General features: G+C 35.2%; 2 protein-coding genes across 3 annotated transcripts in view; one reads left to right on the top strand and one right to left on the bottom strand.

Annotated features, from left to right (window-relative positions):
* Pigf (phosphatidylinositol glycan anchor biosynthesis class F) overlaps positions 1 to 9150 on the bottom strand; it is a 33836-nt gene extending 24686 nt beyond the window's left edge. Inside the window, exons 1-4 of one of the 2 annotated variants that reach the window (XM_047523427.1) lie at positions 9048 to 9150; positions 7587 to 7835; positions 6442 to 6533; positions 5199 to 5315 (exon numbers count right to left, since the gene is read on the bottom strand). In XM_047523427.1, coding sequence (XP_047379383.1) covers positions 5199 to 5315; positions 6442 to 6533; positions 7587 to 7814 — 437 coding nt within the window. In that variant the 5' untranslated portion in view covers positions 7815 to 7835; positions 9048 to 9150. Of the gene's footprint in view, positions 1 to 5198; positions 5316 to 6441; positions 6534 to 7586; positions 7836 to 8513; positions 9027 to 9047 lie in introns of those variants that run through there. The other variant, XM_047523426.1, reaches the window with a different exon arrangement.
* Positions 9151 to 9288: 138 nt separating this feature from the next.
* On the top strand, positions 9289 to 19148 carry Cript (CXXC repeat containing interactor of PDZ3 domain). Its single transcript, XM_047523430.1, has 5 exons — positions 9289 to 9398; positions 12968 to 13033; positions 13891 to 13945; positions 17701 to 17804; positions 18010 to 19148. The coding sequence occupies exons 1-5, from the start codon at positions 9383 to 9385 to the stop codon at positions 18072 to 18074; spliced, it is 306 nt and encodes a 101-aa protein (XP_047379386.1). The 5' UTR covers positions 9289 to 9382; the 3' UTR covers positions 18075 to 19148.
* The last annotated feature ends 756 nt before the right edge of the window (positions 19149 to 19904 follow it).

Here is a 19904-nt window from a genome sequence, read left to right as displayed (position 1 = left end):
GAGTAGTGAAGACCAAGAATCCATTTTCTGACTCCCAATATTCTATATGGTATATCAGATGATCTAGACTCAAGTCCTAGTTCTATCAATTATTAGCCATCACTTGTTAGTTTTCCAGCAACCTCATGTATAAAACAATGAAAATAGGAATATCTCACTAGATTGCTCTGAGAAATGCCATAAAATTCATGAAATGCTTTAAAAGTTACTAAAATATTTTCATATTATTACAATTTCATGTCATGTCCTGTATGATATTAAATGTTTTGTATTACAAATTGATTATTTTTAGAACAGTCCTCTAGCTACTGAATTGTTCTCTGTATGATGGAAATTTTAGAAGAATAACTTTTGCAGTCTACTGAAACAGGTGGCATCAAAAAATCTTGTAGCCTCTTGACACAGACCTAACTTTCAATAATCAAACAGGTTAAGTACTGGCAAAAATCTTCATTAATATGTTTCAAATTTTAAAAGACAACAAAAGGGATTCAGTGGAAAGTCGACTTAGTTTGTCTCCTGGCCTACCCAGAGACAACCAATTTTTTAAAAAATCAGATTCTTCTATATCCTTCTAGAAACATATAAGTATATATATTCCCCTTACCACATCCTATGTACATTTTTCAATCATGCTTTTTTCTACCTAACATAGAATAAATAAAGAAAGGAGAAAGAATGTGTGAGAGAGTATGTGTTTGTAGCTGCATAGTATTGCATATTATGCATTAAATGTTATTTAATTGTACCTTTTTTTTTTTTTTTTATGGTACTGGGGATTGAACTCAGGGGCACTCAACCCCTGGACCACATCCCTAGCCCTATTTTTATTTTATTTACAGACAGGGTATGAGTTGTTTAGCACCTCACTTTTTCTGATAGCAAAGACAGCACCTTGCCATCCTCCTGCCTCAGCCTCCTGAGCTGCTGGGATTATAGGAGTGCACCACCGTGCCTAGTTAACCATATCCTTTTCTAATGGACACTGAGGCTATTTTCAATGCCAAAATAAGTAATCTTATGCACTCAATATTTTGTAAATGTGTTATAAATGTTACCAAACTGTACTTCATAGAATCTGAACCAATTTACCCACCAGAGACTCTGGCACTTGCTTCTCCAAACTCTTGACACTATGTATTATTAAAATTTATTATCTGGGATGGGGCTGGGGCTCAATGGAGAGTGCTTGCCTCTCATGTGTGGGGCACTGGGTTTGATCCTCAGGACCACGTAAAAATAATAAATATATTATGTCCATCTACAACTAAAAAATATTTTTTAAAAAATTTATTATCTTTGCCAATCTAGCTAGAAACTGTAATTTCTCTTCCAAAAGTTTTTAGTTTTACTTCTGTTATAGATCCCTCTGAGAAGAGATAAAGTGCAACAGGCATGCGAACAACATGCCAACAGATTTATTCACCAAATCTCAGAAGTTTCAAAGGCAAATTTAAAAATAGATTTTAAAAGTTTTTTACTCAGGAGAACACAGGCATGCTTCAGTCTATAAGTAGAAAGAGAGTTTTAAAAGGCCAAGGAAAAATATATACATATGAAGTCCATAAGTTACATGAAAAACTAGAAATAGTTTTTTCCTCTGTTTCCCTTGAGACTTAACATTTAACTTTTTTCAATTTGGAGACATTAGGAACTTATATCCATGGCTATATAATGCTTGCTTTGAAGATTCAAATTTGGTACAGTTTGATATATAGGAGAACAACATGAGCAACTTCATCCAGAGAAACACTATGTAAACATGAAAAACTGCACCCAGATGTACTATGAGACACAGGAAAACACGAAATATTTTTACAGTATGCCCCTCAAACCTCTACCAGCTAGTCAAAATAGCATTGTACTAGCATGTGAATAAACATACAGGTCAATGGAACAGAACATATAAAAGCATGTTCTTATGATCAACTGATTTTCAACAAGGATGCCAAGATCATTCAATGGGGGAAAAGAGTCACAACTGGTGTTAGAACAACACCATGTAAAAGAAGGAAGGTGAACCCTTATGTCACACCACATATAAAAACTAACACAAAATGAGGTGTGGGGGGAAAACTAACACAAAATGAATCAAAGACTTATAATACAAGAGGTTAAATCATAAATTTCTTGGAAGAAAACATAGATGTAAATCTTTATGACCTTGATTTGGCAATAGATTCTTGGATATGACACTAAACATATGAACAACAAAAGAAAAAAAGATGGATGAACTAGGCTTCTTCAAAATTTAAACATTCTGGGCTTCAAAGGGCACAATCAAGAAAGTGAAAAGACAAAGATAAAAAATAAATAAAATAAAAAATTTTTTTAAATTTAAAATTAAAAAAAAAGAAAGGGAAAAGACACTATAGACTGGGACAAAAATTTTCAAACCATGTATCTCATGAGGAAGTTATAGTAAGACTATATAAATAACTCTTACAACTCATAATAAAAAGACAACCCAATTTAAAAATGAGCAAAGTTTCTGGAGAGACATTTCTTCAGTGAAAATATATACTGGCCAATAGGTACATGAAAAGATTTTTTACTGTCAGCAGTAAATGTAAATAAAAACACAATAAGATAAAACTTCATACCCATTAGGATAGTAACAATCAAAAGGTCAGATAACAAGTATTGTTGAGGATATAAGAAGAATCAGAACTTTCAAATAATAACAAAAAGGTAGAAAGAACCTAGATACCTATCAATGGGTGAAGGAATAAACACAATGTAGTACACACCTATACAACAGAATGTTATTCAGCCATAAAAAGAAATGAAGTACTATACATGCTACGACATGGATGAACCTGAAAAAAAAATACACATTGTTGATTCCACTTAGATGAAATGTCTGAGATAGGCAATTATATAGAGATAATAATGGATAAGAAGTTATTAGGGCTTGGGAATGGGGACCTAAGGAGATGACAGCTAAAGGGGTTGTTTTTAGTACTGAGGACTGAACCCAGGGCTTCATGCATGCTAGGTGCTCTACCACAGAGCTACAGCCCCAGCGCACAAAGTTTCTTTTTGAGGTGATTTAAATGTTCGAAATTTGACTCTGGTGGTAGTTATACGTGTCTGTGAATACACTAAAACCATTAAATTGTTCACTTTAGGTAATGAGTATGGTATGTGAATTACATCCCAATACTATTTTAATATCATCTTTTTGGAGACAGGGTCTTACTAGGTTGCCCAGGTTAGTCTCAAATTTGTGGGCTCAAGACTCTTGTCTCAGCCTCCTCACCAGCTGGGACTATAAGTGGATACCATGATGCCCCAGCTTCAATACTCTTTTTCAAAAAGTATTCTCCCAGCAACCTTAGTTTACCAAACATCAAGTCATACTCATCCATATCTGGGGTTAACTTTGGGTCAGATTTCCAACAACCATTCTTCACTACTTCACAGTAACTCAGAAGAGACAACCCTTCCCGAGTCTACTTTCAAGGCAAACTTCAAATTTCTTCCTAGGAAAAGAGCTATATTTGATGTAATATTTATGTATTTATTAACCACTTAACATGTGTCAAATGGTGCTATCATTTTCATTAAGTTTCTATCTTTATTCACGCCTGTCATCCCAGCAACTTCGGAGGCTGAGGCAAGAGGATCGCAAGTTCAAAGCCAGCCTCAGCAACTTAGTGAGATCCTGTAAAAAAGGTAAAAAAAGGCCTGGGGACATGGCTCAGTGGTTAAGCGCCCCTGGGTTCAATCCCTGGTACCAAATTTAAAAAGTTCCTATCTTCCCTTTATGTGTCACTGGCCAAGTTTTTGAGTGTTACATCCCTAACCCCATCGTTCCCACAAGTATTGTGTTTTTTACTATCCAATTTTGCTAAATTCAGTGATTTTTATGAATACATACACCCTGTTATACCAGAACTAACTGTAAAAATCAAATGACAACGTCCCCTCCAAATATATCATTAACTATTAGAAAAAATCAAAGCTTAATAAATCAGCAGTACAAACCAGTAAGATTGCACCCAGTTTCCACTGTTTAAAATTTCAAACTAAGAAGTTAATTTCAAATGCCATGGTAATAATGCAGGAAGATATTTTCAGTTGTTACACTTTTGTTTTCTAGAGTCTTTATGAATAGAAGACAGTTCTTAAGAACACAATCATTTCCCAAGGAATAAGACAGTAATTTACGGAACCAAACATTCAGCATGCATTCCCTGCTCTCCTTCAGCTGTTTGTTCCTTCCAAATTGCACAAAAATACCATTTGCATTTCAGTTTTCATCCCCTTTGCACAAGGTATCTTTTCTTCCTGGTCTCATCAAATCTTTTATTCCTGACCAAAGATCATTCCCCACACCAGCCCCATTCTTCACTGCTCCCTATTCCTCTGAGTTCCTACAGCACAGATTGTGTTAAATTTACAGTTTTAGTTTCATACTATTTGTTCATTTCATTCTTATCCCTTGAATGTTGCAAGCTCCTCAGGGGGGAAAAATCTTCCTAATATTTTGAAATTCACATAGAGCTTAGCATGTGGAGGACAGTAAGTGCTCAAGACGTCTTTGCTGCTAGGTAACAAACAGAACAAAATTACAGGTACCAAATTATCTTCTGGTTTTCTTAGTTAGAACTCCACCATCTCTGGTAAGTATTATTTCAATGTCTTTGAAGAAGCTAAATTTTTAACTTGGCTTTACTGAAAATATTTATGGTTGCTAAGGAAATAAAATCTGTTCAATCTGCACTCCAATATTTTTATCATGACAAAGGCCAAACAAGAAATTCTTGTTATTACATGAAACATTTTTATAAGTACACCATTTGCATATTACAAAATATATGTAAACAATTTTATTTGAAGCACTTTATCATAATGCCAAATCATCCCAGTGATTTCAAAAGCTTTCTTTTGGTAGCAGAAACTTTTTTTTTTTCCAAACAAAAAGTAAATTCTACCATACATTAAAAAAAAAAAAAAGCATACTCGATTTTGCTAATGTGGAGGAAGAGGGCTGTAGTCTGCCTGCTTGGGTCCCTCTCAAACCATCTGTTCTCTGCCTCAATTCCCCAAATTCACTGGCCCCTTTTGGCATTTTTGAGAACCACACAGTGCTGAGAAACATTCATGGAATAATCAGCACACTGTCATGAATAGAAAAACACTTTATTAATTTTTTTAAATTACTAATCACAAAATATAAAATTAAAACTTACCCATTTCTACTGAAAACTCTTAGCCAGGCTTTGAGATTTGGTCCTAACAAACATAAACAAGGTACAGTAGTAAAAGTAGACAAAAGAACTGCAAATAAAAATGTTTCCAACACCAACCTAAAAAACAAAAACAAAAAACTATTAATTTCTTAAAGAGTGTTAAAAATGCACATACACACACATACAAAATCTTTATCAAATGAGCAGATTTAATATAAAAATATTTTCTGATATTTTGAAAGATTACATGAATCCCATCAAAATGACTATAATAATTTACCACTAACATACAAACTTTAAAAGCCAATCTAGGAAATATCATGTTTTCATGATCAATTTCAAAAATGGGAAAAACCCTAAGATCCATACTGAAACTTCCATTTCTAAGTTAGCTTTCTTCCACAACGGTCACCAGAACTTTCTCTACAACCAATGATTCAACTCTTATTTCTAGTCTATGCTGGATTAGACAAAACCTATCATTTCAGATGATAAAGGTCTTGTCCTCCTCTCTCTAGAAAAGAATAAATCTGTTAGTTTAATATGTATATGTACAGTTACATATAAATATTTATAACTGTATACATAATTATAGATGTATGTGTATGCATATCTATGTATATATATTACTCATTTCACCATGATCATTAATCACTGCTAAACTGAAGTTTTCCCAAACTTAATAAACATTATGTAAGAAATATTTATTAGTCTCCACTGATTTGAAATTGGTTAGTTTTGAAAAAGTGTTAATTTGACCTATATTAGCTTAACTGTTTAATTATTCTTTTTTAATTTTTTACAGAATGGATTTTGATTTTAATACAAAAATTTATTGATTTTCCTTAAAAACAAACTCTTTCAACTACTTCAGAATCACATTTGCTAAGAATTGACATGTTATTTATAACCAACTTACACATATCATGACAGTGAGTTCCCTTAGAGGTTTTAAAAGAAACATATTAGTATTTTAATATTAATTAGTGTTTTAAATATACATACACACAGTTCCTCTTCTGCCCTCCCTCCTTCCAACATGTAGTTGGGTAACAGAAGACTAAGTAATAGAAGCATTTAATGAACTAAGTTATGAATTGTGCTAAAGAAAAAATGATGCTGTTCTCCTGCCTTGATTCATTAAACATAACACAGTTTTTCTCTAATTGCCAACAGAGTTAGCACATTGTTTAGTAAATCAGTTTTCTAAAATATAAAATTAAAGTACACATTTCAAACTTACTCTATTAGTGGTGCTCCATAGAGAACAAAAATCACATGAAAGGAAAAGCAAGACAAAAGAAAGTAGATACAACATTTCAAAACTCTGGTTACCTAAAAGAGAAATGAATAATGTGAAGACTCAAGAGACTGACTAAAGGATAAATTTTTCCATTTTATCTACAAATACAACTTTTTCCCATAATGTGTGAAACAGCTGAATGTTCTAAGAGGCAAATATCATACACATCCACGTTCTACCTATCCATGAGTCAAATGGATTTCTGTTCCTATAGTATGTATTGAGCTATTCTATTAATCCATGTAACGGAGTGCTAATATATAAAATATACCCAGTACTTATTATATAACAATGCATGAAAGCACCGCAAAATGTAACTTTTTTTTTTCATTTTAAAACAAAACTCCTGGGAAAACTGCAACACAAAAACAAAATATTATTAATTTTCTAAGTCACATTCATATTACTGTATGAATCACATGAAAAAAGACCAGATAGATGTATCTGTAGATGTGTTATCTACAAATAGTACATGAGGGACTCACTTGATTTGGAAATTAAGAAGATATAATTATAAATATACATTAAGCTTTTAAAATCATAAGGCAGTAAAGATGTTAAATTACCTGAGAGTTTATACGTAATATAGAATGTTAAGTGAGGACTTTATTAAAGTAATAGTGAAGCACAGTGAATATTCCAGAAAATTGATTCTAATATTTGAAATATATTTAACTGTTTAGTCAAGGAAGCCTATGTTTGAAACAATTACCAGTGACGTCTTTTGTAATTCCTGAAAAGTACACTTTCTTTCAGAAATGCAAAAGTAAATGAAAACAAACTGCAATGTCTTCTAAAATAAGGTTTAAAGATAGCCATATGTATTTATCTTCAATGGTAATGTCAACCAATGGATTATACAGGCTCACAGTGCTATAATATACACTGAAGAAGTCATAATTCCACAATGAATGCACAGCAAGGATCTATCAAACATGGTGGGTACAGCAAGCAACAAGCTACTGATTTGAAAAAAATCAGGTTTCTTTACATGCCTTAAGTAACCCAAAGAGGACAAACACTTTATTCTTTCATTAAAAGAAACACAACTTCCATCCAATAATTGCTTAAGAAGTAAGCCTTACCTTATGTGATAATGAACTTCTTTTAGAAGACACATTTGGTTTCACTACCAAATATAATACTAGATTGATAGCAGTTACAAAAACAGAACAGATACACAACCACGTCAAGTGTGTTTCCAATATTGAGAAGTTCTCCAAGAATACTGATGGAATGAAGATGCTTAGGATAATTGAAAATATGCATAAAAGATGGGTATACAGTAGTCTCTTGATATCTGTATCTTTCATGGTGTTTTCTTTGGTGACTATCTAATGAAAAACAAATTAAGAAAAGAAAGACATATGTAATAATGATTTCCCCATTATCCTAAATGTTTCAACCTCTAAAAATAAGCAATGAGCTATTTACTGTCTTTAAATACATATATTTAAATTACAGGGAGCTTATGTATTATACTGACTAATGTTAAGTGAGGACTTTGTATTAAGAAATTATCAATAGGTTACATTGTGGTGAATAACCCAGAAAATTAAAGCATCCCAGAAAAATATAACACACGTGTGCACACACGGAAGTGGAGGGAAGGGATGCACGAATGTGAAAGAAAAACAAGTGAATCTGGGATTTGTACTAATGGTCCTCATTTAATTCACACAAATCATTTTTCAAAGGCACCTACTTTACTCATAAGGAAACAAGATGAACTAGTTAGGTGACAGGTACAAGGTTTCACACGATTGTCATTTCAAGCCCTAGCCTCTTTGCTACGAAGATACACTTCCAGGGATTGGGAACACAATGGATGGTAAAATGCAACCAAAGTTTCTTCAAGACGCTAAGCTCCACTGACAGCGGGTCGGGCAGGGACAGAACCAGGAAACCCTTTGTATACAGATTCCTTCTGAGCCACTCTTGGAATCCCAGCTACCATCTGCAGATGTGGACGCAAAAGAGAGAGCAGTAAGCACCCACGCTCAGAGGCTTACTGGATGAAGTAGGTGAAGTGTACACCCTTCCTCGACACTGGCGCTGTCAGGCCTTGGAGTGACTCCGAGCACACCAAACATCGCGAGGCCGCCGCCTCCGCGTAACGATCCGACCTGACCCAGGTCGGCAGGCGTGGCGGTAGAAAAAACACATTTGAGCTATCCCAGAGCAGGCTTCGCGGGGATGCTGGACCTTCAGTTGCAGACCCACCTCACGCTGGGTCGCTCGGGACTCTGCCCCAGCCTCAGCCGGCCGGGTTGTAAACATCGAGAAATCAGTTGAGGAGTATAATCTAAGAATACAGGTGCTGGACACAAGGGAACACTGAAGGACAGAGACAGAAACTCGGATCCGAAAGAGGGTCCCTTCGTCAGGACAGCCCCTGGGTCACGCCGAAAGGGTGGCGCTCGGGCGGCGGGTGGGCTGCGGCCGTGGGCACACCGGGCGCGGAAGTTCGCAGCCACTCCGGCAGTTGGCGGAGTGATGTGCACCCGCGAGAGGTGAGTGGGCCGGGGGCGTCCATCAGGGCTTACCTAACTCTCCCGCCCGCGGAGGGGAAGGGGAGGCACTGCCTCCCACTGTCAGGTGAGACGGGCTGCCATGACCTTCGCGCAGGCGCAGGCCCAGGAGGTGGAGACCCACGGCCGCACAGCCAATCGCAGAGGGGAGTAGGTGGAGCCAACTAGACAGCCCCACCCACCTGCTCTCGTTTATTCCTCCCGCGGTTTTCCAGGCGTAGGGTAGGCGGGAACCTAGGGCTTAGAGACGGAAATAGGTTGACGTAGCCGGAAGGGGCATCCTTCTCAGGCAGTAGTGTTGTTTTGGGGTTGCTACTGCTTCGGCGTTTGAGGGAAACGTAGACGGAAGGATGGTATGCGAAAAATGTGAGTTAAGGACCCGCTTCTGAGAGAGGAGAAGGCTAGGAAAAGCTGACTAGATTTTCTTGGGAACTTGACCTTATCTGTTTTTCCCACAGGGCTGAGTCTAACCTTTGCCCTCCTGCCTTGCCCCTCCCCAGGGACCATTTAGTCCTATGTATTATGTTTTCAGAGTGGTCTCTGTTCTGCATCTCTATTTCCGTTTCCTCTCCTTACCCCCGAATCTCATCAATTTCAGCTTCTTGACTGGCCCCCTCAGGCTTCAAATGAACCTTCAAAATCGGTTCAGTGGCATCTAGAGTTGCAAGATACAGCAGGAAAGAATTCCGGATGCTCACTTGACAATAACGAATGATTTCTTAGTACTGTAAGTTTGTCCCATGCAATATGAGACGGCTTTGTGTGCTGTTTTTTCCTACAGTAAGTGCCATGTGCCCTGCAGTAATTAACTTAAAAATTAATTGGTTACCTGAAATTTAAATTTAGCCGGGCATCCTCCGTTTTATCTGGTAACCCTAAGTCAGCATCCAATTCAATGTCACGTAAACTCTTGGCATGAGTATATACAGCACTGGGATAGGAGAGCCCGGAAGTCTCGCCATCTTCAAGGAAGTCTGTAGGCATCCCTGGCTTTTAGAAAGGTCTTTCCCCTGTAGTGATTCTAATGCAGACTCTTGAGATTTTTAGAAAAGATTTGATGAAGTTTGCTTGTTTTAACCTCACAGTCTGTTTATGTTTAAAAACAGCTTTCATATTTCCAAGTCTCTGTTTTCTCGGGTTAGATAAATCTGGCTCTTTTGTGACAAGGTTTCAACTCCTCTTATCATGTCAGGTACTGTCTAATGAACATGAATGAACATGATCCATTTTGTTTGTGTCTCCTCAGTGGGTAAAACTTGAGCCATAGACACCCATGACTTTCCTTTCTTGTATTAGATTAAACACTGTTCATGGATGAGCCACTTAATATTTCTTAGACCTCATTTTCTCCCCTGAAAAACATAATTTATGTCATTTTGTGAGAATTAAATAACATAATGTCTAATACAAAGTGCTAAACTTAATATGTACTCAAAAACTGATTATTTCTATCATAACCTGCCCCTTACGTATGTGGCATTCAGAATTAAACAGCACCATTCTGTGTGGAACATAGTGAAACTAATACCCGCCTCTTTTTAGTTTATGTACCATATAACATTATTGTCTTAAATTAAAATTTTAAGCCAGACACAGTGTCACATGCCTGTAATCCCAGCAACTTGGGAAGCTGAGGCTAAGGCAGGAGGACCACAAGTTTGAAGCCTGCCTCAGCAACTTAATGAGGCCCTAAGCAACTTAGCAAGACCCTGTCTCAAAATAAAAAACAAAAAGGGCTGGGGATGTGGCTCAGTGGTTAAGCGCCCCTGGGTTCAATCCCCAGTACCAAAAAACAAAAAAAAGAATTTTAAATAATAGTAAGAATTGATGTAATTAATACACCATACAATTCACCCATTTAAAATGTGGTTTCTAGTATATTTGCAGAGCTGTACAATCATTACCACAATTTTAGAACATTTTCATCACCCCCTTACACCATGCTTTTTGAAACTCCACCCGTAAGCAGTTTTTTGGGTTTTAGATTAAATGGGTGTTATGGGGGTGTTAAATTAAATGTGGCTTAAATGTCTTTAGAGTATGTGCCTGCTCTGATGTCTTTTATGGTGTACACTTCTGAAATGTGTAACTTGGGCCTTATTTGTAATTTTTGTCAGTTCTATAATTTTTACTTTAGGAGACAAGAATTCTGCCTAGTTTTACTTGTAATTCTGTTTACATTATACATACTTTGTCCCAGGGGAAATTAAGAATACTGGGGTAATTGTGAGAGTTAATATCCCAAGGCACATAAAATTTTGAGAATCCAAGATCCAGTGTGGTTATTAAAATAAAATTGATATATTTGTGGAATATGATATGTATCCTAAAGGTCATTCCCTCTTACTATTATTTTCTACTTCTCCACTCTTCTGAAAAGTCTAACACTCCGTTGTTTTTGATGTCTCGATCTATCAGTTTATTCCATTCACCCTGCAGGTAAACAGATTTCTGTCATACATTTAAAAAAAGTCTACACTCCAGCTTTCTCTCTTACACTCTTAGCTGTCTCTTTCCCTGTATTATACAATGTTTTAAGAGACTTGGTTTTGTTTGTTGCCTTCAGATTTTCATAATTATTTCTTAGTGTTTCTTAGTGCTTTACAAACTGACTTTCTACAACACTAATAATTTTCAAAAGTTTACCAGCGGGGCTGGAGTTGTGGCTCAGTGGTAAAACACTCGCCTAGCACCAGTGAGGCACTGGATTTGATCCTCAGCACCACATAAAAAAAAATAAAAATAAAGTAAATATAGTAAATATAAAGTAAAATATAGTAAAAATAAAGTAATGGTATTGTGTCCAGCTACAACTAAATATATCTATCTATCTATCTATATAAAAGTTTACCAGTGATCTCCTTATCACCAGTTCAAGAACCTTTTTGGGGTCTTTAATCCTCTGACTCCATTTGACTCTTTCAGAAGTGTTTGGCTTCAAGTAGCACATCCATACCAATGAAATGTCTACTTCACATCTCCAGCCTGACTTTGCTCATACTTATACAGGAAAAAATAACCCTGACTGTTTTGGAGCCTAACATTCATGTCTCTCCACAATAAGGCCCCAACTTCTCTCTCCCAGCCTCATATTCACTAACCTTTACCCTTTTCACACTTGAGCCAGCCAAATTACTTATGTGCTTGTATGTACCCTGAACTTTCCATGCCTTTCCTTAGGATGCATCCTTTATCTAGTTTGATGTCATTCTCTTGCGTCCTTTTTCACAGTCCCATTTCTACATATTGAAACCCTCTCTGTAGTATACTCCTGAAAGCATTCCTGAGCTTCCAAAACTAGGTTTATTTCTACCTGCATGGAATTTCTCCTACTAGTTTAGCACTTAATTTATTTTAGCTCACAGTTGTACTTTTTATTTTCCAGCTTTATTTTGGTTGAAGTGTTTTTAACTCTTTTGGAAGTCTCTGGTCCCTTTGAGACTCTGACAAAATGTATAGACTTTTACTGGGGAAAAAAAAAAGACTCCACTTTTTTTATTTATCTCATAACGTCTGCCTGTGGAACTCAAATTAAGAACTGTTAGAGAAACTAATGAACTTAGATATATGTTTCCTGAAATGTAGTGCTTTCTCTGATTCATGGTTTTATTTTTTTCAGCACTTTGTGTAGTGGCTTGTAGATCATAGAGGCTTACTCAGTAAATGTCTATGAAATGAATTGATTTATCAGATTTGTTTAAAGTATAAACAGACAGTGAAAGTCTATTGTAAACCATCTTGTTATACTACAAATTTTACTGAGGGTCATTTATCCATTACCTACAATTGATATCTTGAGTCTCAATTTACTGACCCATAGCATTCCCAGACTCCTACTATAATATGACTGTGTGATACCATTGTGACCCTTAGGCATGGTGTAGTATATTTATTAAATAGTGAATTCTATTTTCCTTTTTACTATCTTGTAACAGGTGAAAAGAAACTTGGTACTGTTATCACTCCAGATACATGGAAAGATGGTGCAAGGAATACCACAGGTATTTTTTTCTTTTAGAAAATAGAAATTGAGGACCGGGGTTGTAGCTCAGTGGTAGAGCTCTTTCCTAGCATTTGTGAGGCACTGGGTTCAATTCTTAGCACCACATAAAAATAAATAAATAAAGGTATTGTGTCCATCTACAACTAAACATATTTTTTAAAAAAAAGAAAATATAAATTGAATCAAATACTTCCTGTAAATACTCTTTTAGCTTTTACATTATTTGTAATATGAAATGTTATGTGTTCAGTGTATTTCATCTGTTAAACACTAAAGAATACTGAGTCCCCAATAATTTAATATCTTTTCATTTAGTTCTCTGAGTTACATGTATGAGATAATGTAGTAGGCAGGATTGCAAAATTATTAAGTGATCTTCAAATGATGATTTCATTTCAGTATTTGATTTGATTTGTATTTAATTTCCCCCTCACCTAGTTTTTAATATTTTTGAACAAATTTAAACTGTTTTCATTTTTCTTATCATTAAATGCATACAGTGAAATATATTTCCAAAAAGAAGGAAAAGAAACACTTTCACTGTATTCAAAGTCTATGACACTAAAGTAGAAACTTCTAGATTTTGCAGTAGACCCAAGAAAATGTAGATCCTTCTAAAGTACTACTTTGAGAAATAAAATGATTGCATTTTATGTAAATTTTCAGATTTCTTAATAATTGTTTTCTTTTTAAGTTGTGTCTTAAGAACTTGGCTATTAAATAAGTATTTTAAAAATTTATATATGGGGCATTCTATTGAGAGGAGGTCAAAGAATGAACTTTTAAACTAATTATTATATATTGTATGTAAAATGCATAGAAATAACCCACTAAAACATGTATATTTTGATACAGAAAGTGGTGGAAGAAAGCTGAATGAAAATAAAGCTTTGACTTCAAAAAAAGCAAGGTGGGTAAGAGCATGAATAAAGGAGTTGTAAATTTCCACTTTCTTTTAATATTAAGCCTATTGAATTAAATTTGATGTGCGTCACTCCATTGTGATAAAACAGTTAGGGAGTTCCTGTTATCCAGAGACAAGATAGCTGCTATAACCTACTAATTTCACTGTATCTTTACTGTATCAGTATATGAAGATATTAGTGCTACTTCATTTATGTAATTTTATCAGAAAATGTTACTTTTATCTACTTCTTAATTTTCCTATAGATCATAGGCAACAGGGAAATGTGGAAAGATGATAACCTTTTGAGCTAAAACTAAATTTGAGTCTAGGTTCTGTCACTGTCCTGCCCTGTGATCTTAAGCTAAGTTAAACCATTCTCTTAACCTTTATGAACTTTACTTTTTCATTAGTGAATGGGCATAAAAATATCTCCCATCTTAAAAAATTTTTTTGACACTGTGCTTTTTTGATAGTTTTTAAAATTCCAGGAACTCTTCAGCTGCCACTGTTTTCTTGCTTCCGGTCAAAAGTTTTCAGAATCCTTATCTAGATACTTTCTCAATGTCCTTAAGTTCCATTCTCTCCTGCAGCCATTCTAGTCATGCTTTCATCCCCACCACAGCCATAAAACTGCTCTTGCTAGGATCAGAGTTACATTTAAAACTGAGGACTGGGGCTGGGGAGATAGCTCAGTCGGTAGAGTGCTTGCCTTGTAAGCACAAGGCCCTGGGTTCGATCCCCAGCACCCCAAAAAAAAAAAAAAAAAAAAAAAAGTAAAACTGAGGACCACTTGTCTGTTCTTATCTTACTTCCCCCATTAAGTCCCAAGTTTTCAATTCTAATTGAATTTCAATTTTAATTGAATATTTCAGTTAAATTAACACAGGTGGATTAAAATGAGTTGGGAATCATAATCTAGTGCTTATATATTCTTTATTAGCATTAAGAACAAAAATACATTGCCCTATAAATAGGACATTGGGCTGGCACCATTGCACACACCCGTATTCCCAGTGGCTCGGGAGGCTGAAGCAGGAGGATGGCAAGTTCAAAGTCAGCCTCCGCAAAAGCGAGGTGCTAAGCAACTTAGTGAGTCTCTAAATAAAATACAAAATAGAGCTGAGGATATGGCTCAGTGGTCAAGTGCCCCTGAGTTTAGTCCCCAGTACCCTAAATAAATAAATGAATAGGATATTCGGACAATATATTCATCTTTTTTATATGTATAAAGCATCCTATAAATAGCACTTTGAGAAAATATATCTGGGATATTGGAACAAAACAGGTTAATAACTCACTATTTGGGCAACACTTTATTCTCTTGGTCTGGAATACCCCATTTTCCTGGTTTTTCTCCCAACTCTGTTCTTCTCAGTCGAGTACCTCAGGACTCAGTACTAAATAGTTTTTCCCCCCATTTATAAATTTATAAACTGTCTGTCCTAATGTGACTTCAGGTCTTTGGTAACTGGTTTCCTGAATCACCTAATTTGATGTCTAAGAGAGAGCCTCTTCTTCAGTCTTCTCATCATAATTACTGGCACTACTGCCCAATCCAGTCCGCCCAATCAGACCTAAAAGCTACTGATTATTCCTTTACCCCCACTTTGCATATCCATCAACAAGTTCTGTGGATCTGCCTGTAATATATAACTTGATCCTGTTCATTTCACTATCTGATCCTGTTCATTTCACTGCTCCTATGCTGTTCCAAACCACTATATTTCTTACTTGAGTTACTGAAATAATTTTCTAGCTATCACCCTGCTTTTTGTCTCATTTTCTGCAGTTATCTTATAGTAATCAGAATGGTCATGTAATTTCTTTGCTTAAAATTCTCTAATCATTTTCTTTTTCACATAGAATAGAATCTAAACCCTCTACCATGATATGACCTCTCCCTTTCTCTGAACTTTTTTTGTACCACACTCCTCTTCATTTATTATATACCATCCTCATTAGATATGACAAGCCAGCTCCACCTAAAAAGGTTTGTACTTGCTGCACCTTCCTGTGCTCCTTCCTCAGCTTACGTATCCAACTATCTTACTTGAGTCTAGCGTGAACTGTCACCTCCCCAAAGGTGGGTCCCTAACTAACTAATCTTTGCTCTTTCCCTACATCTCTATTACAGTATTCTGTTGAATTTTCTTTATAAGACTTATCACTACTTGAAAACACTTGTTTTTATTGGACTATCTGTTACTACTTGTTATTCTTCATTTCCCAATAAGATATCAGTTTGGTGAGAGCAGGATTTTGTCATGTTCATCTTTGGAATTTAGAACAGTAACTGGCACATAGTAGGTACTCAGTAGTTATTCACTAAATCAATAAATTTTTTATGACATTATCCCCAAAATTAGAAATAATAACAATAATAAAGCTTTTCCTACATACAATATCTGGCACATAGTGGGTACTTATTAAATAATGAATACAAAACAACGCAGTAGACTTATTCTTCAAAGCAGCATCTCACTGTATATTGTTGACCAACTTATGTCTACTAAGACCAATTTTTATTGACTTGTTATTTGTTCAGATTGTATAGTTTTATATACTTTGTTTTATGATCCCAAACTTAACTCTAATATCATTAAAAAGTAGCTATTACCCTTTGGAATATGTACCACTGTATTGCATTGAATCTACAATAGCATTATTTATGAAGTGCATCATTACTTTAATAAAGAAAAAACTGCCAAGTAGTTGTAAGATTTCAGAGATTGAAATGTGTATCTTAGAATGATAAAGTACAGTTTTTAAAAAAAAGTAATCTCTAGATGTACAGGTCAAGACAAATTGAGCTTATTAAAAAGAAAATGGTGTCTGTCTTGTGAGGAGTAAAATGATATTCTTCTGGGTTTGGAAAAGTTAGCATCTGAAAATTAGCTGTTGTGCTATACCCCAAGAGAAAATACCAGGGTCTAGGACACTATGTGAGAATATTATAGAAAATCATTTTGTAGTTATGGAAGCAGTTATAAATCAAAGTCTTGCTGTCAGTTTAAGAGGAACTATTTCTTCTAAAGTTATTCTGCCCTCCAGTCATCATTTTTATACAGAAGCCCTGTTATCTAAAGAGATTAGGCCTATTAATTGAAAATATCAAGGCAGTCATTAAAAGATACTGTTAACCTCACTTATACATAACTATAGATGAATTTATCCATCATTTGGTGTTTAGATAAGACGTTGAGTATCATTCTTCTGACTAGAGTTCTACATCATCTTCCTTGCATAAGTCATAACCAATTTTTTTTTTGGTATTTTTAGAATAGAGCAAAAATTGACACATTTGAAAGTGTGGAATCCTTCCACTTATGATTTCCCCCAGTTTTTAACAGTTGTCTTATGCATACCTATTTCCATAGCAGAGTTAATGGTTCACACTAGTCATCCTAAAGCACTTAGTTTTTATGGAATCAGTTATTCTTTTGTACTCACATTTTGTCAGTTTTCATAATATTTATGTCACACAAATAGAATGACAAATTTAAGTGACAGATTTGAGAATAATTGCAACTAACTCTTCATAAAGCATACAGCTTACATGGAAGGAGCAGAGGTGTGTGACAATAGTCACCCACCCAATAATAGTTGACAAGAATGCGTGACAACTATAGAACTGGATATAAGGAATGGTGAGCATGGATTAATCCTGAATGTTAATTAAGTAGGGTTGAAAGTGTTTCTATTGTAGTATACATTTCTAACATAGTATACATTTTTCTTTCTTTAAAATCAAACTCTAGATTTGATCCATATGGAAAGAATAAGTTCTCCACTTGCAGAATTTGTAAAAGTTCTGTGCACCAACCAGGTTCTCATTACTGCCAGGGCTGTGCCTACAAAAAGGGTAAGTTTTTTTAAATTCCATTTTTCTATTCCTAACCTAATTCATGACAAAATAGAACTGAAAACATGTTCATGATTAAAAGTGTATGTTTTTTTTTCCAATTTTCTGATGCTGGTAAATAATATTTTAAACTTCAGTATTGACATAAATATTCCAAACAGTTGGTATTATGATTTGCTTACTCACATGTTTTCTTTTGTTTCAGGCATCTGTGCAATGTGTGGAAAAAAGGTTTTGGATACCAAAAACTACAAGCAAACATCTGTGTAGATATATTGATGAAGTTACTGGCTTTCTGTGATTTTCCTTTCTGTTTTGAATTTTCAAGGCTTAACATAGATGTTCAACTTAAAAATAACCAATTTCAGAACAAATGATTAAGTTTTAGTGAGGAAAGTTGATCAGTACTCATTCTTTTGCTCTCAACAAGTTCTCAATGCAACAATGTAACTAGTATTTGCTTTAAGTGGTTATTTTTCTTATAAGCATTTTTTTGAACTAAAGTAGCAAATTTAATGAAAAAGTATTTCTGAGTTCTGTATGCACTTTTTACTTAACATTATTTTACTTATCCTCTCCATCTACTTTTATTTATAGATATTGCAAAAGTGAGGAGATTATTGATATTTTGCTTTGAACTTGGCATCCAGATTGAGAATTCTTACCTCATTCCCTTTCTGGTGGCATAGTTCTTGGAGTCCACATTCCCTTAATGAATTGCAGTTTCAGAGGATATTTAAATGTTTGAGGCCATTATTGCCGAATGGTTCCTTAGTAATTAGTCTAGACCCAAATCAAAACAAGTTGGATTTGTGATTTTCAGTTCCTTTCATATGTGAATAAGAATACAAGGAGTATGCATGTGTCCAAATTAATTCACTGGATTTCAGAAAAACATATTACACATATTGATTGCCTTGAATTCAAATTGTCATGAAAGCTATGATAACAGTGTTCATCCATGTTGATGTGTATTGAAAATGAATCCCCCCCTCCTTTGGGAATGCTCTTTGAAGCAAGTAACAAACTTTTTTTTAACCTCCTTCCCACCCCTCAAAGAAATAAAAAGAACAAAGCAAACATCTTGACTCTTTTTTATAATGTAGATAACTGAGAGATTACTTTGAGGTTTCAAATAAAGCTCTTTCTTATACAAGTTCAGAACTTCTTTTAAAATCCGCAGCCTATTATAGGCAACCAAAAGGATATTTCCTATTTCCAACTGTAATATGTATAAATTTGTCACTATAAAATATGTAGAATATTGTAGATAATGTGGTAATATGCATGGTAAAGACATTGCTTCTATTGTCTTAAATTACTTTGAAAAGTATTTAAAGTTTTAACTGTACAAGATTTTTGAATAGTATTTTTTTTCCAATTTTATGTTTTTTTAATTTTATTATACTCTATCACATGGCAAACATTTTTATCTTGTTTTGCCTTATTTTCTTTTTTTTTTTTTTTACGTTTACATAGGGTAATGATGTTTATTTTTCCCCTCCTCCCACCCCTCCCACCCCTCCCACCCCTCCCACCCCTCTTTTCCCTCTACACAGTCCTTCTTTCCTTCATTCTTACTGCTCTCCTTAGCCTAACTCTAAACCTAACCCTAAACCTAATGCTAGCCCCTCCCACCCCCCATTATATGTCCTCATCCGCTTATCAGCGAGATCATTCGTCCTTTAGTTTTTTGAGATTGGCTTATCTCACTTAGCATGATATTCTCCAATTTCATCCATTTGCCTACAAATGCCATAATTTTATCATTCTTCATTGCGGAGTAATATTCCATTGTATAAATATGCCACAGTTTCTTTATCCATTCATCAACTGAAGGGCATCTAGGTTGGTTCCACAATCTGGCTATGGTGAATTGAGCATCAATGAACATTGATGTGGCTGTATCTCTGTAGTATGCTGATTTTAAGTCCTTTGGGTATAGGCCAAGGAGTGGGATAGCTGGGTCAAATGGTGTTTCCATTCCAAGCTTTCTGAGGAATCTCCACACTGCTTTCCAGAGTGGCTGCACTAATTTGCAACCCCACCAGCAATGTATGAGTGTTCCTTTTTCACCACATCCTCGCCAACACCTATTGT

This window comes from Sciurus carolinensis, chromosome 13 (assembly GCF_902686445.1).
Source record: "Sciurus carolinensis chromosome 13, mSciCar1.2, whole genome shotgun sequence".
Classification (NCBI taxonomy): domain Eukaryota; kingdom Metazoa; phylum Chordata; class Mammalia; order Rodentia; family Sciuridae; genus Sciurus; species Sciurus carolinensis.
The sequence above is the reverse complement of the archived record's forward strand: the minus strand, read 5'-3'. Positions and strand labels throughout refer to the sequence as shown.

Coding starts and splice junctions, on each gene's coding strand:
- Cript (XM_047523430.1), top strand. Junction 13,034..13,890: donor TGGTGCAAGGAATACCACAG/GTATTTTTTTCT, acceptor ATTTTGATACAG/AAAGTGGTGGAAGAAAGCTG. Junction 17,805..18,009: donor GGGCTGTGCCTACAAAAAGG/GTAAGTTTTTTT, acceptor CTTTTGTTTCAG/GCATCTGTGCAATGTGTGGA.